Below are 15,453 nucleotides of genomic sequence, written 5' to 3' on the forward strand. Positions count from 1 at the left end.
TTTAATTCCCAAAATAATGTTGACGGGAAGAATTTGGAGAAAAAAAACCTCACTAGCCTTATCCTTTGGTAGTCCTTTCTACGTTTTCCTGGAGCTTTTTACTGCATTTCACTGCCTTCATCATCCACTTATCACACTAGTCACATGATGCATAGCGTCAGGGTCCGATGTGGTTGAAAAAGCTGGTAACTGGACCTCTGAGTTAAGATAATTTTGCTACGTAACAGCAATTAATTACAATTAAACTATTTAATGTCAATCAGTTTGGGACTAACATGTTCTAATTGTATTTCAACCCTTGATGGTGGAGGCTACATTTGGATTTAGTAAATCCACTCACATTTTCAAGGCTACCAGATGGCCTGAAACACCCTGTAATAAAAACATTATCTGTAATCTCTGTTGTGCAGCAGGTGTTTGGAGAACAAGGCGACACAGACTTTAGATAGTGAACACAAAAATCACAAACTGATGTCTTTGTTTTTTTTTGGTTAGGTTTATTTTACAAAAAGTCAAATATACAGTTGATATATATATATATATATTTAATATAATTTAGATGCTTATAACTGAAAGGGATGCAAACACTGACAGATTTTAAAAAGCTGTTGTGGCCGTTGAGAGGATGTCGGGTTGAACTGGAATGTTTACAGTGCTGAGTTAACAAACAGGATGAACAGTATTGAGAACACATTACATTCATCAACTGGACATTTAAAAATAAACATACGGGGGAGCTGAAAGGTGTTGCTGGAGCGGATGTTGAGGATTAAAGACACTTGAGGTACACAGGGATTATTTGAAGTGTTAACTCGATTGTTGAAGACAAATTGGACTGAACCATGACACAAAATGAAACGCCACAAAACAGTAGGAACATGCGGTAGCCCTGGTTTTAAATATAGCATTGTTTTCTGGGAACTTTGGCATTTATCAAAACATGGTTTTTTTCAGTCTATAAGCAGGTGCAAACATTGAATTCTTAATTCATCCATCTAGAAACCTCTGATCGCGTCTTTCGTACATGAAAAGGTGTGAAACACTGGGCGTCTCTGATATTGCACTACACAAGTTCTGCACCATATCACACCCGGAGCTTTAAAAAAAAAAAGAAAAGGGGAAAAGCAACAGCAGCTTTCTGGCAAAGGCACAGTCATCCTCCCTAAAAATAAAACAAATATCAGCAAAGAGAGGGGACTGATAGTCAAAATAGTTATTGTTACCGTTGCTTTCCTTTAGCAGAAATAAAACTGAAGTGATGAGGGATTTGTTTAGACTCGGGCCCCATGAAGGCAGGAAGACCAACCGTACTTTTGCCAAAAACATCCTTGTTTTTGTTCCCCTTATAAACACTTTAAAGATGTCAGTCTTGATCATGATGATACAATAAAGAGAACTACACAACCATTGCTAAAATGTTCCCTTGGTAGACAACGCTGACTTAATGCGTAACGAGGAGAAATCCCAGCGGACTTACTCTGGTCATTTTCATGAGGAAATATGCATGTATGTATTTCTCTTCTTTAAAAAAAATACAATAAAAAAAAGGAGGGAGGAGCCAGACCGAATGAGGTCTAAACCATATGTTAAGCATAGGTTTATTGAAGGTAAATCTTAAACAACTGCTAAAGTTAGTGTTAAAGCAAAGTTAGAAGACAGACAAGTCCTAGCAAATTGAAGTGAAGCTTCAGTTATCGAAAAAAAAAAAATTACAGAACATTTTTTGGTTACGGCAAAACTACGGCTTTAATGGGATTTTCTGTGAGGAGGGACGAAGTTCACAAGTAACAGAAACAAATCTAGTGTGGCCACAGGCTGATCTCAAGACGGAAACCCTTTGGTGAGATGAAACACCCCGAACAAACTGGTCAATAGATTAAAAAAATAGCTTGCTTTGGCAAAGGTAATCTTTTGGATGTATTCCTTTATGAAACCTCCAACAAAAATGTAGCATGTCAGCTCTTGACAACAAAATCTACACCTGAGATGAAAACAAGCCTCATTACAAACATGGAAGTTCTATTAAAAACACATGTATAAATATATTATTTCCATCCGCCTTGGTTTTCCTATCGGCTGCTGTTTTGAACTTGTACATAACAGACTAAGAAAAATATTTAATGCTATAAGTGTAAAAAAAGTTGATTTGGAAACATGATGCTACCTCAAGAATCAAGGTTGGCCTGAAGAAGTTGCAAGAAGATAAATGTTAATATCTACAGAGGCTCCGTCTTGCAGAAGTTGCATCATATGACCGTCTATTTTTAGGATCCCTTTAAGGGCAAACATTAAGATTATCAAACAGTTCAGCTGCGTCAAATATCTCTTTCAGACCTGCAGTTTGTTTTCTTTGTTCTGAATCGGGGACTAATTTGATACATTTTGCGCGGACACCGCCACACACTAACACGACAATTGTTCTTCAAAACAAGTTACGTTTGTATTCCTTCTTAGTTTTTGATCTAAAAGGAGTGTTTCCCCCTCTCACGCTCTTTGGAGTGAAGCCTTTCAAATTGATGTTTTTTTTTTTATTGGGCGCCTTATGTGTAGCAAATTTACCTTGAGGGTGCCAAGGCCCATTTTGGTGACACAGAAAACCTTTTATGCCACAAAATCAATTGAAATTATTATAGTACAATTATTGTCTCATCTCTAATTTGTAGCACTTTGACATTTTTAGTACTCGTGGAAAGTGTATTGTGCTACAAAATACATTTTGCCTACATGGTGTTGCCTATCAGGAGAAAAGAATACTCTTCTGTCACACCTGTAAATACAATATATTTAGGGGTTTTTTTTGTAGGAAAGGTGACTTTGTATCAAGTGTTACAAATTAATACAGGGTTACAGAATAGCAAAAATATATAAATTATATCTTTACATTTTCTTTGACTTTGTGGCAGCACTTATTTCTGTGAGACCATGTGACACTTTGTGCTCACTCCAAAAGTTATTTGTGTACAAATGCCTTTGGTGCTTGAAAAGTAACATGTGACACTACAAATGCTATTTTGGAAAACCTAGCAGTGCACACACACACACACACACACACACACACACACACACACACACACACACACACACACACACACACACACACACACACACACACACACACACACACACACACACACAGCTTTTGGTAAAAACAGCGCAGATGAAGGCTGATCTACAATAATTGAAGTGGTGGGAGCAGATCGTTTTCCCTTTTACTTAATTTTTTTTAATTTTTCTACAAAAGAATCTGTGTATAGAAAAAACACACATTGTTTCCAAAGTGCACTGAAAGCATTGTGCACTTAAATATATAATAATGCGCAAGAGGAGGAATATCTGATAGAGTGCGTAGACACTGCTTTCTCATTTGTGTGTATAAAAAGGTTCACTTCACTTCACACAAAGTTCTGTGTGTGAAGAGTAAATGTCTTTTAAATATTGTTAAAGGAGCACTTGATTTAACCAATTTTGCAGGCAGTGCCCTCCCATCAGTTCAGGTTAGGTGCCAAAGAAGTTAAATCAAGTGAGCAACTCCATTTAATTCACAAGAATAGAAACATTTTTAAAATAGGTTTTTCCCAGGCTCGAGGACAGCTACACATGTGGCTCTCCCTCTCTCACACAGAACCTCAACATCAATACAACGAGCATGATCATCATCATACTCAACACTGTTATAAAACTCCCAAAAATACAATCACTGTGGACACTCGGTGTGGAGGTTGTGAGGGTCTGACACTGGTAAACACACTCCCAGCACAGACATAGTGAGTGTGTGTGGGTGTGTGTGTGTGTGTGTGTGTGTGTGTGTGTGTTTTGACATCAGACAAAGACTTAACGCTAAAGTTCACGAGTCTGCTATAATCACGTAAGCATCATGCGCTCTCACACATCCACGTGAAGCTGGGTGGGGGTAAAAAAAATGTGTCCTGTATGCACACGTCAGCTTCACAGATGACGACGTCTGTCAGAGGTGGTGGAGCTGTTTGACTCGACGGGTCAGAGCAACATGTACTGGTTGTCTATCGCCCGCTTGCGACCTCGTTCAGGCTCCAGCTCATAGTCTGAGTCCCGCTGAGGGATGTGAGGGTTGGGGTGTCGGAGCAGGGCTCTCCTCCCCACCGATTCACTCCGACGAAGAGGAGCAGGGGGCTGACGGAGGAGGGTCAGGGACGGGGTTGGTGCGAGTGAAGGGGCGGTGTCCCGGCTGGGAAACAGATCTGGGGCTGGAAGTGTTGCTGGTGCTGGTGGAGCAGGAGGAACGGGGCTGACTGGAGCTACGGGCCAGGTTGCAGTGAGCCAAGCTGGGCTCAGAGCTCCACCGATGGAGGGAGAAAGGGACGAGAAGAGCGCCCGAGAGCTGACCTGACATTTAAAAAACAAAACAAAAAGAGGAAATGAGAGTTTTGGTGACTACAAGCAAACACTTCCTTGGCATTTCTGCTGCACACCTGCGCAGCATCACACGACAACACAGGATTGCATTGATGACTAAGCTTTTTTTTGTTGTAGTTTTGTAATATCAAGACTGCATTCACCAAGGTAATTGCTGAAATCTGGGAACATGGAAATATAAAACTAAGTACTAACTTCTGCACACAGTTCTTCTGTGCGATAACTAATTATAACCAACGTATCACGTACCACTTTGGGTTTTACAGCTTTGAAAGCAATGTATACTTGTAACCCCTGTGAACAGTTCCTACAAAGACTTTTTAAATGATTAAGACCTAAGTAGTAATAAACAAGTCAACCTAACCCTCAGACTTCAATATGTTTTCAGTTTGACAAAAAGTTATGTCAGAGAGGTGGATGTTGGAGTCTCACCCTGTGACGGAGGGGTGGAGCCCGCCACTACGAAGCTGGACAGAGTGACGGCCCCGGCGGCTCCGCACTCTAGCGGGATGGGGAAGAGGCGGAAGTGACTGAGCATGTCCATAACGGAGGGGAAGCGTAGGTGCTGTACCCTGCACTGACCCCATTCTGTTAGCGAGAGGCGCAGGTGCTGCAGAGAAGGAAAAACATCAAGAAAAGACATTTTTCATTGTGAAAGAGCTGAAAGAGCTGAATGATCCGAGTGATCCGAGTGATCTGAGCGAGCTGGTCTCCAGTTTGACGCATGCAGTGCGAAAATAAGAAAAATGTGGGTTTGGGTATTACAAAATGTTTTACTTCCGCATGTGAACTAAAATGCCAGCGTGAACAAGCCCTCAGCTAGACATTGTGTGGAGACGTACCTTTGCTTTTCCCTGGTAGTTGAACGTGAGGACGTAGTCTCCTCTTCGTGTCTCACTCTGTCGGACCAGAAACACTCCGTGTCCCTCTGGGCCAGAGCTCTGAACCAGGTGGGCAGCCTTGACGCGGGAGATGGGCCCGTGGAACCAGGGGTAGGAGAACAGGAAGTGATCAGCCTTCTGGCCAACCTGCTCGGGCAGGGCGACTGTGACGGGGCCTAAAGGGATGAACAGCTGAAACAAAACCGTTAAATTCTTTTAATATATCATAAAGCTGGACTAATCACTCGTAGTATGAACCCACAATGATTTATCCATTTTCTAGCCTTTTGTTTTTCATGCTTACAACTTTACTGCTTTGTTTCAGTGTTGCAGCTCTAATCAGTGTTTTCAGCAAACAAGCTCTAAAATTCCCAATGCTGCTCAGATTAATGCGCAATGACGTCAGCAATATACAAATAGTGTACAACGTCATTTAGAAACTTTTAGCGACTTTTGGAGCTAGTGCTAGCTACACACTGAATTCATTTTCCACTGTTACTTCGGTTGTTAAACCATTCTCTATTTCTGCGACCGGGGATAGTAACTGCAAATAACTTACATTGATTGGTAACTTTGGTAACTGGGAATAGCACCGAGAAAACAGAAACGCTATCCTCTTCCTGTTTTGGTTGCGCTACGGTTGACGCACTTCTTATGTGACAAATCTAGACTTCATGTTTTTAACAGCTTGTACCCGGTGGCAGACAGAATAGTGAAGGCGAGGTTTATAGGGAACCGATCTAAACGCCGATGGTGTCATTATTCTTCAACATTACACTGTGAAATCAACATTTACTTTGTGATAAGTTAAAGCAAAACACTTGTTTATTGGCACCTTAAAAGCAGAGAATGGGACTTAATCCCAGACCAGAAGTGACACGTGCACCTGACACCCACATTATCTCTGGACACCAGGAAGTCAACATTTAGTTCAGTTTTAAGAGGATTCAGCACACAACTACACCCTGGTTGTTAGAGGATGTGTCTTCAACCTCTCCTCAGCACTCACTTTGACTTCCTAACTCTGAGCTCCCTCTGTGACTGGCTGGAGCAGAGCTGTCAGCTGGGCTGGGGAGAGGCTCCAGATCCACACTGCCTGACCTGAAGGACAACAACAGATTCAGATTACACACACTGCATCATCTACAACACATGTATGTTATTCTCATTGTTGACCACCTGGGGAGGAAAATAGGTCAATTTCATGATTATTTCATTTAAGTTTAAGACGTGTTTTCCCTTCTGGGTTTCACCATCTGTCTTATAAGAAAGCTTCAGCTCTGTTTGTGCTGGAAGATCAGCGTCTTCTTTCTGTTTTGTGGTGAATAGAAATTCAAGTTGCTGTAAAAAAAGGCTGCATTTAGTAACTGTAATTACACCAGTGTCTCCAAAAAATATATGTGTTGATGATTTATTTATGTTAACATGCTAAACATCACTTTTTCATCAACAGGAGGGAAAGCAACAGATAGAAATGAATAGAATGGATAGAAAATGAAAGAGAGAGAGGTGTGTGTGTGTGTTTGTAGTGAACATGGAAGACACAGCAGGCTAAAGAAACACACAGTAACCAAGCACAGACAGGAAGTTCACATCTGAACTAAGACTTACTGTTATTCTGTTTCACTGCTCTCACACACGCACACACACACACACACACACACACACGGTTAAAGAGGGAAGCCTGAGTAGATCCTACTAAAATGCTGACTTGAGTTTGCAGCACTCTGAATAACAGGAAGACAAGTGTCCTTTCTCCTCACTCTTGTGTGTTCTTGTTCTTCCATCTTTGTGAGAATCACTCCACGTTTTATTCTAGCAAAGTGAGGATATTTTGCAAAGAGTGGACATTTCAGACAGTCAGCAATTCTACAGCTTCCACATCCGACCACATGTAAAAAGGAAAAGTGTTTACACTCATCATAGCATTATACTGCCTCCCTGAACTCTCTTCTGCAGGTTGTTGTAATCTCCGCTTGATGAATCATACAAACTGGGATAATGACGCACACTTTCGGACAATAGGCCTTTTTCACAGGCAACATTTATGACAGGAAAAGCAAAGGTGTTACTAATAACGATGGTTCTATTCAAGTGTCCCAGCGAGCCAGCATAAACAATGACAGGATCTTGAAACTGAAACACCAGTCTGTGTTTTTCCTGCCGTGACATGTGGCTACCTGCACTGAGAAAGGACTATCCTCTTTTTTCCAAGAGCATTCATGGTGTTGCGGTGACGGAAGTAGCCGTGTGAAGAATGAAAAAGACTCGACTCTGCACACCGGGCAAATCCCTGCGTTAAGTGGAAATGATTGGCGAATTGTTGTTCTTGAAAGTATCGACAGACTGGCTTTATTCCAATGAATGAGAGGGCTGTGTTTATTCACGCGGGGTTAAAGTCAGTCTGAACAAAGCCTTAAACAAACTGAGTTCAGATATGCAGACAAAGGATGCATTATAATGGTTCCTCTGAATTCAGTACAAATGTGTGTTTTTGTGTGTAAGAAAAAAAAGAAAAGAAAAAAGTGACAGAGCTTTAAAGCTCAGATTTCTTCTCCTCATTCACATTCCCATCAGCCAAGAAGAAGAGAAAGACACATGCGTGCATTTGGCCCATATTTGGGCCGATATTAACTTATTGCAGACGTATTGTTATCGGATATCAGACATTTGGAGTACAGAAATGCCAAATTAGGTTTGAGGTCATTTAGAAACAGCATCTCCATTAAACATGTTTGTCCACAAAGAAATGTCCCGCTCAGTATGCACCTTGATCAGAAAAAAAGAAAATGTATGAAGTTGTATGTATGTTAGGAATTATGTTAAATTCAGTTTTGGGCTAAATTGAACACACACACACACACCCTCACACACACAAACACACACACATTCTCTTACTAAACATATTAGCACATTCACTTTAATGAATGCCTGCACATGTTTTGAAATAATATAAAATATTACTTTGTAAAGTATCTAAATAAACACTGAATTCAAGAGTGACCTCACTTCCACACTGGATGAATGTTCACTCACTGTACTGATGACTATGTGTCAGACATCAGACAGTGTGTGTGCGTGTGTGTGTGAGAGAAAGAGCATTACAGACATCTGCAGAAATGAGAAAGGTCCTGAGATTCTCCCAAGTCTCAGACCTCCCCCACACTTCCTTTCACAGAGCCACACACACACACACACACACACACACACACACACACACACACACACAGAGCCACACACACAGAGAGCCACACACACACACACACACACACACAGAGCCACACACACACACACACACTTTCATTTGCAAACACATACCTCAGCACAAGTAAACAGCCAGCATGCCCACAAACACTAAAAACAGCCAAAGTCCAAGTGTTAAATATTTCCACAGAATATGAAGGAAAGAAAGCTCCCTTAGGAGAGATGTACCGTGCAGGCTCCTGTTACATACTGTGTGTGTGTGTTGTGTGTTGTGTGTGGGACACAGCTGGCTTGGTCTGGTTGAGCAAAATTATTGATTTCATGACTGAGTTTTGGGTCGGACTCGGAATATGTCGTGAAAAACCACCTCTAAAATGATGGTTAGGAAATGAGTTGCAAGTTGGATCAAATTTGAAAAGGAGAATATGTTTGAACAGATTTTTGAGGTTTCAGGTAATATAAAAGTATACATATTTGTGTTTTTCAGTTTCTCTCACCTGTTGTTGATACATTCTTTTAGCTCTGTGGTCCAGGAGCTGACCTGCTGGTCGTTGTCCGTCTCAAATATCAGACTACCTTGATTAACCTGCATAGACAAAGATGCTTTCAAATATACCCTCCATATAAAATATAGACTCAGAGCACATTTGGCAAGAAATAGCCTAGAAGCATTGAACATGCAATTTTTCTCATTCTATACATACACTGGCAGCATATTTAGGAGACGGCTCACCTTTTTTGTAATTTTCATAGCTCATTCTAATGATCAAAAACCAGGTTCAAGTAATACACCACTTTTCTAGCCTCAGTGAATGTAACAATGTTAATAAAGTCATCTATACCTGCTACAAGAGGGCATTTCCTCAAAGAGGAGATATGCTGACAACATTCAGAGACTCTGGTGAGGCAGAAGTAGCCAGACATTTATTTTTTATTCAACCATTTCCTTTAATGAAAAGATCCATTTATTTTCAGTAGTAGTCAGGTTACCAAAACTGTGATGGAGAAAGTAACACTTTCCATTACTGAGGTGTAAAACTGCTTGTATGCTTCTTTACTGTGAACAGTAGTATTTTTATATATAAAGTAGTAGTCAAAGGTTTGGACAGGACCATCTCATTGAATGAGAAACGTTTGACTGGTACTGTATATACTGTATTTTAGAGACACAGTTGTCAATGGCGGAAGTGGACGGACAGCAAAGAAGGGATTGGTGATGTAAGAAGTTTCTTTGGATGTTTTGATACGTTTTCCCCTCACATAAACAAACCCACAAGGTGGTGAGGGTTTGAGATTCAAGGGACAAGGTTTGGGTGGAGTTTTAACCAACAAGGTCTAAATGAAGGCCATTTGGTGAGTTTTGTTATGAAATGATATGACACAATGATTGTCCCGTTTCCACTTCATGTTGGATTGAGGGTTGAAGATCTAAGCAAATGTGGATGTAAACAACCGTGTTCATACCTTTAAAACAAATGTGTTTAAGTTGTCAGGCATCTCCAGCCGGTTGCAACGACGGACTTCTTGGATATCTGAGCAGTGAGTCGTCAGCTTTGGACTGGAGGCCTGAAAAACACAATGAAAGATGTGATGACTGTCGCAAAGATCAGCCGTACTCTCATGTAAGGTGACAGAAAACGGCACAGGAAGAAGAAACTGAAACAAAGAAAGAAGTAGAGTGACTGAGTGAGTGTTACGATTATAACAGTTGAATGTTTTTTTCAAAACTTGTGTGCGTGTAATGAGGAAATGAGTCTTCAACCAGCATCCGATTCTAAGGTGGCTGACCAAGCGATATTACACACTGAACAACACGCTACAGGCTAGCTGCTGTCTGTCAGAAAAAACAGCTTGGTGGGTTGTCAATAGTTGGGACAGTTAAAAATGATTTTTCTGAAAATGGGTCTCTCTTCCATTCACCTACATTGTTTTGGGCTGGCAGAGGGGCGTCTCTGTGACAGATATCTCATACCCGTAGCAAATAAAAACCTAACTATTTGGAGATTTGGGTAAATCAACCTTTTAAACCTGCAGATAAGTTGTGATGAACTGCCTACTTTTGGGTTTAAAGTCTGGGGCTTCTGGAACACAATCCCCTGCTTTACAATCCAAGCTCGGCTCAAAGCAGTCAAACTCACACACAGTCTTTTATTCACTTTGTTCAAATATTTAGCATATCAACAAAGTGGCTTGCACAAAAACGTCCTATTTTAGGGTTGATTAGTTAAGCTTTAGATACCACTCTACACCAGAGGATGTGATGTGTAAAGTCTGTGCAGTCTCTACACGTGTAAAGTATGTGCAGTCTCTACACGTGTAAAGTATGTGCAGTCTCTACACGTGTAAAGTATGTGCAGTCTTTATATGTGTATGCACGCGTGAGTGTGAAGCCTCGGTGCTGCCAAAACTGAAGCCTCCCTTAGTAAAGAGAAAAGGCAGAGCATTGTAGAAAAGAAGTGCATGATGGGAGCTCTCGAGGCGGAGCTCTAAGGTTGACCCCAACATGACAAACTGAGTGAGACACGAGGGGCTTCCTGGTGGCAGTTTGACCGCAGGCACACAGCGTGAACTCACTGATGGAACTCACTGATACTGTGACTTTAAGTCAGGCTTGTGACCTTTTTGGCGAAACCATCAATGACCCTGACTTTTATGCACTAATAAAACAAACATGAGTACTTTCTACAGGTTAACATGCAACTCAGTTGATGTGCACATCCATGGGTGCACAGACAACGGCCGACACAAGCACTAAACTAATCCCATGTCACTAATAAAGCGATGCAGAGCCTTTGAGCCCCCGGTTACGAACGAGCGCTAACAGAGCCTGCGGCATAAACACACACGCGCACGCACGCACACGTGTAAATAAAATATTTTTTTATTGCATCACAGATATGAAATATTTTGGGGAAACAAACAACAAAACAATCTTAAATGAGGGTATCATGAATAATAAGGTCTGCATTAATAAAATAAATACGGTATATATTAACAGAATACAAAATGGTGCGAGTCTGTTCTTTCTCACATAATACTTTATTTTTAAATTAGGCTCTACCATGATAGTTAGCTACACAGCTTTTACAAGTCACTAATGCGAGGATATTCACGATTATCCCGATAATAAATTGATCGTGGTAAACGTTTTAATCACGATCACGATATTGTCCCATCCCTAGTTGCAGCTCTTATGCGTTCAAAGATCACACCGTATAAAAAAGGTTAAATTGTGTTTGTTCAATTAACAAACTAAAAGAAAATTGTATACATTTGTAATAATATAGTATCTTACACTTTAACTATGAACCACAATATCTTTATTTTATCACGATATAATTATCTGGAGAGGTGATAAATATAATCACCCCGGCCAGGATGGAAACCCCTAATGGGTTTGACATGAAACCCTATGGGGTAAACGTATGTAAAAGAGCATAACAATAAAACTAAATAGTGGAGTGGGGCGAGTAGCGTGAGAGCCGAATAAGCAAAAGGAAACCGACGAGACAGTGAAAGACGCGGCGTTGGGTGGGAGAAGAGGGAGGGATGACGAGCACAAGCAATAGCAGGGAAGACAGATTCCAGGGCTTTGTGCACTGGATGAATTTGAGTCTATGTGACATGTGTGTGAGCCTGAGGAATGTCTATGATGATAATCACACTCACACTCACACAATTTCTTCAGCTTGCCGGTGACGTGAATGAACCCCCGTAACTCCAAACGCTCTTCGTTTCAACCACAGCATCGAATACTATCAATAAGAAGCGCTGTGACGCAAAGATAAGCGGGTTCAAATGTTGCTTCTTCAGATTCAGGTTAAACTTTCAGGTTTTCTTATAACTAGAGTGAGAATGATACAATCAATATATTCTCAGAGGAAACGTGTGCACACTTGCAGAAAGGACCAGAAGCACATACAGAGTAAAACAAACTGATTTTAATTGTTTATTGTTTTAAAAATAAATCTTAGTGATTGGAAATAGACTCATAATATTCAGTCCCAGAGGCTGCCAAGAGATTAAAAACAAGTTGTGTGTGTTGTGTAGTATTTATTTGCTGCTTTTTTTTGTTTGGTTTTTTATGTGAAACTGAAAATACAACATTTTAAGACGTCATCTTTGGCTTTGTGAAATTGTAACAGATATTTTTCAGAGATTCATCGAAAATACAATAGATATACAACAGATTTGAAATCGAAAGATTTTGCGCAAACCATCTTTCATGTAAAAATAAAAATAAATAAAAACAAGAACAAAGATACGAAGGTAAGGGATGCGACTTAAAGCTTCTACATCATAACTACACAGTGACAGGATGTAGCTAATGAGATGTGTGTGTGTGAGCATACGAGCTGGGAGTGACTCATTGAGAGATATTTATTGTGAGATTGTGAATGGGTTTCTGACTAAGAGCATCTTTGAGGAACCATGTGTCTGTGGAGGGGAAAAAGAAGAAGAAGAAAACAGGCAGCAGATGTCTGACTGGTTGAGCAACAACATAACACGCCGGATTTCTGTGAATCAACATCATCAGGGGAGCAAGTTCAAGCTCACTGCACATTTCCTATTACTGCAAACTGTAGTCTGTAATACTCCCTAGAGCACGCACGCACACACACACACACACACACACACACACACACACACACACACACACACACACACACACACACACACACACACACACACACACACACACACACACACACACACACACACACACACACACACACACACTTCTTCTAATCTGCATATAACCCCTTCAAGATTATTTCCTTTAACAACACCACCAAGCAATATTGGAACACCGTGTGAGCATTCACAAACTGTATTGGCGTGTTCATCTTTTAAAGCGTGACGAAAAACATCCCCAAAAAGATACCAAACAACTAAAAAGAGACGCAAAACAACCTCAAGGAGACGCGAAAAGACACAAAATGACGGCCTCAAAGAGACTCAACACAACATTGTTTTGAGTCTCTTACAGTCTGGGGGTGTTGCTCCTAAATAGGGGGGGTGGGGGGGATCTCTGTCCAGGGGCCCATTGTATTATCCCATAATCTGTTCATGGCTGCAGGCTATTAGAGTAACAAATAGTAGCTTTTTACTGATGTTATTTCAAAATAGAATATCTAAAGTAGTTCATTTGGCATCCATTCATTACACTGAACAAACATTAACACAATAACCAGTGTACACAACAACAACAACAACATCTAATGTAACTGGTCCTTACCAACCATTACCTGGCATCAACCTAAACTACAAACACACTCTACAGCCGACAGAGGGAATCAGACAAAGCCATAGAGCACGAGTATGTACAGCAAACATTTCGTGAAGCTTTTCATTAATGTCTTAAATTACTCCTCTTCGTCATAAACAGTATTGTTGGCAGCAGACCTCATGTGTACAGGCCTACAGTGCGACTGTGAAAGCATTGAAGTGGTACCCAACAAAGGTTCCTTGTTGCTCCAGTGATGAAATAATAATATATTCCGGACAATACTTTTACATTTAATGTCTACTCATTATTAAAATCATAAACAACAGATCAACTCATAATGAAAGTGTTAGTTGTAACCCTATAATAGATATTCAAACATTTTGCTAAACTGCCACATTTACAACCTCCTGTTCTGCAGTTTACTTGACTGACTTATATTATCTGATAAGTTTTTCTTTTTTCTTGGCAATTCCAAAATATGAGCGTGATGGAGCTCTGCCTATGACCCTGCGATGACTTCAGTTTTCACTCCTGGTTCTTTTCAGATTGACTCAACTTTCACTACTATGTTTCAACTTCACACCCAACACACACACACACACACACACACACACACACACACACACACACACACACACACACACACACACACACACACACACACACACACACAGAAAACTGATATTGTGAATATGAGACGCAGATATGTAACAGTGACAGCATGGCCTACATATTGGCTTTTCAAATGATATTTACTGCACACGTCTTGTCCGTCTTTATTAGTCATCTGTTAATTCGGTCCTTAAATGTCTGTTTGTAGTTAACTGCATGTGTTATACTGTGGCATTATTTATTGGTGGATGTGTACTACACTATTCTGTGCATATTTATTATGTTGTGTGTATAAATTCATCCCTGTTTTATTTTACTAAAAATTAAAAGATATTTGGATTTTTCTTTTTATGTACTGTGATGACAGTTTTCAAATTGTTTGGAATATAGGATTTAGGTTAGATTATAGGTTTTATAGACTAACCAATAAACAGATTAATCTAGTATGTTAATAATAATAATACAATTGTTATTCAGTAATCTTTCAGTCACAGCTCTATTAGATATTGATAATATTTTTGAATAAGTGCCAAAAGGATGACATTCACAGTCCTACGCCAACTTTTGTTCTCAACTTAGATGACTAAGTTAAATAAACTAATACAATTAAAAACTAATCATATGACAAAACTAATGCTGACTGTCAAAGTAACACCACACACACACACACACACACACACACACGATGAAAGTCGCTCACAAACAAACAGATGCAGCCATGCAACCTCTCACCCACAGTCACAAACACGTCTACAGTTGAGCGCACACACCCACACACACACAGGATGTTTGGAGTCCAAAGCGATCTTCCCAGGGTCCCTTTCTCAAGGCCATCGCCATGGCAACTGACTGACACTCCGCATTCCACTATCCCTCCGAGGGTCAGCGTAGCCAACGCTGTCCGGGGTGTATGCATGTGTGTGTGGGCTTGACTGACCTTAAACTCTGCAGGGTTACTAAACTGGTCTCAGGAGAGATTTTGAAAAGTGTCTATGCACAATTATCCCCACATACACGCACACGCACACACACACACACACACACACACACACAGGATGACCTTGACCGACACATCTGTCTGTACATCCCCTGTTTTTGGGGTTGGGATCATTGATGAGTAAGAGTAAAATGTTC

General features: G+C 40.5%; 1 protein-coding gene across 1 annotated transcript in view; it reads right to left on the reverse strand.

Moving 5' to 3' along the window:
* Positions 1 to 472: 472 nt before the first annotated feature.
* The window catches only part of LOC115013940 (SH2B adapter protein 3), a 34,440-nt gene continuing 19,459 nt past the window's right edge, over positions 473 to 15,453 (reverse strand). The window contains 7 exon segments of the mRNA XM_029440510.1: positions 473 to 4,146; positions 4,148 to 4,362; positions 4,825 to 5,002; positions 5,235 to 5,449; positions 6,283 to 6,374; positions 8,975 to 9,063; positions 9,942 to 10,043. Coding sequence (XP_029296370.1) covers positions 3,997 to 4,146; positions 4,148 to 4,362; positions 4,825 to 5,002; positions 5,235 to 5,449; positions 6,283 to 6,374; positions 8,975 to 9,063; positions 9,942 to 10,043 — 1,041 coding nt within the window. The 3' untranslated portion in view covers positions 473 to 3,996.

The sequence above is a fragment of the Cottoperca gobio genome, chromosome 9 (assembly GCF_900634415.1).
Source record: "Cottoperca gobio chromosome 9, fCotGob3.1, whole genome shotgun sequence".
NCBI classification, from domain to species: domain Eukaryota; kingdom Metazoa; phylum Chordata; class Actinopteri; order Perciformes; family Bovichtidae; genus Cottoperca; species Cottoperca gobio.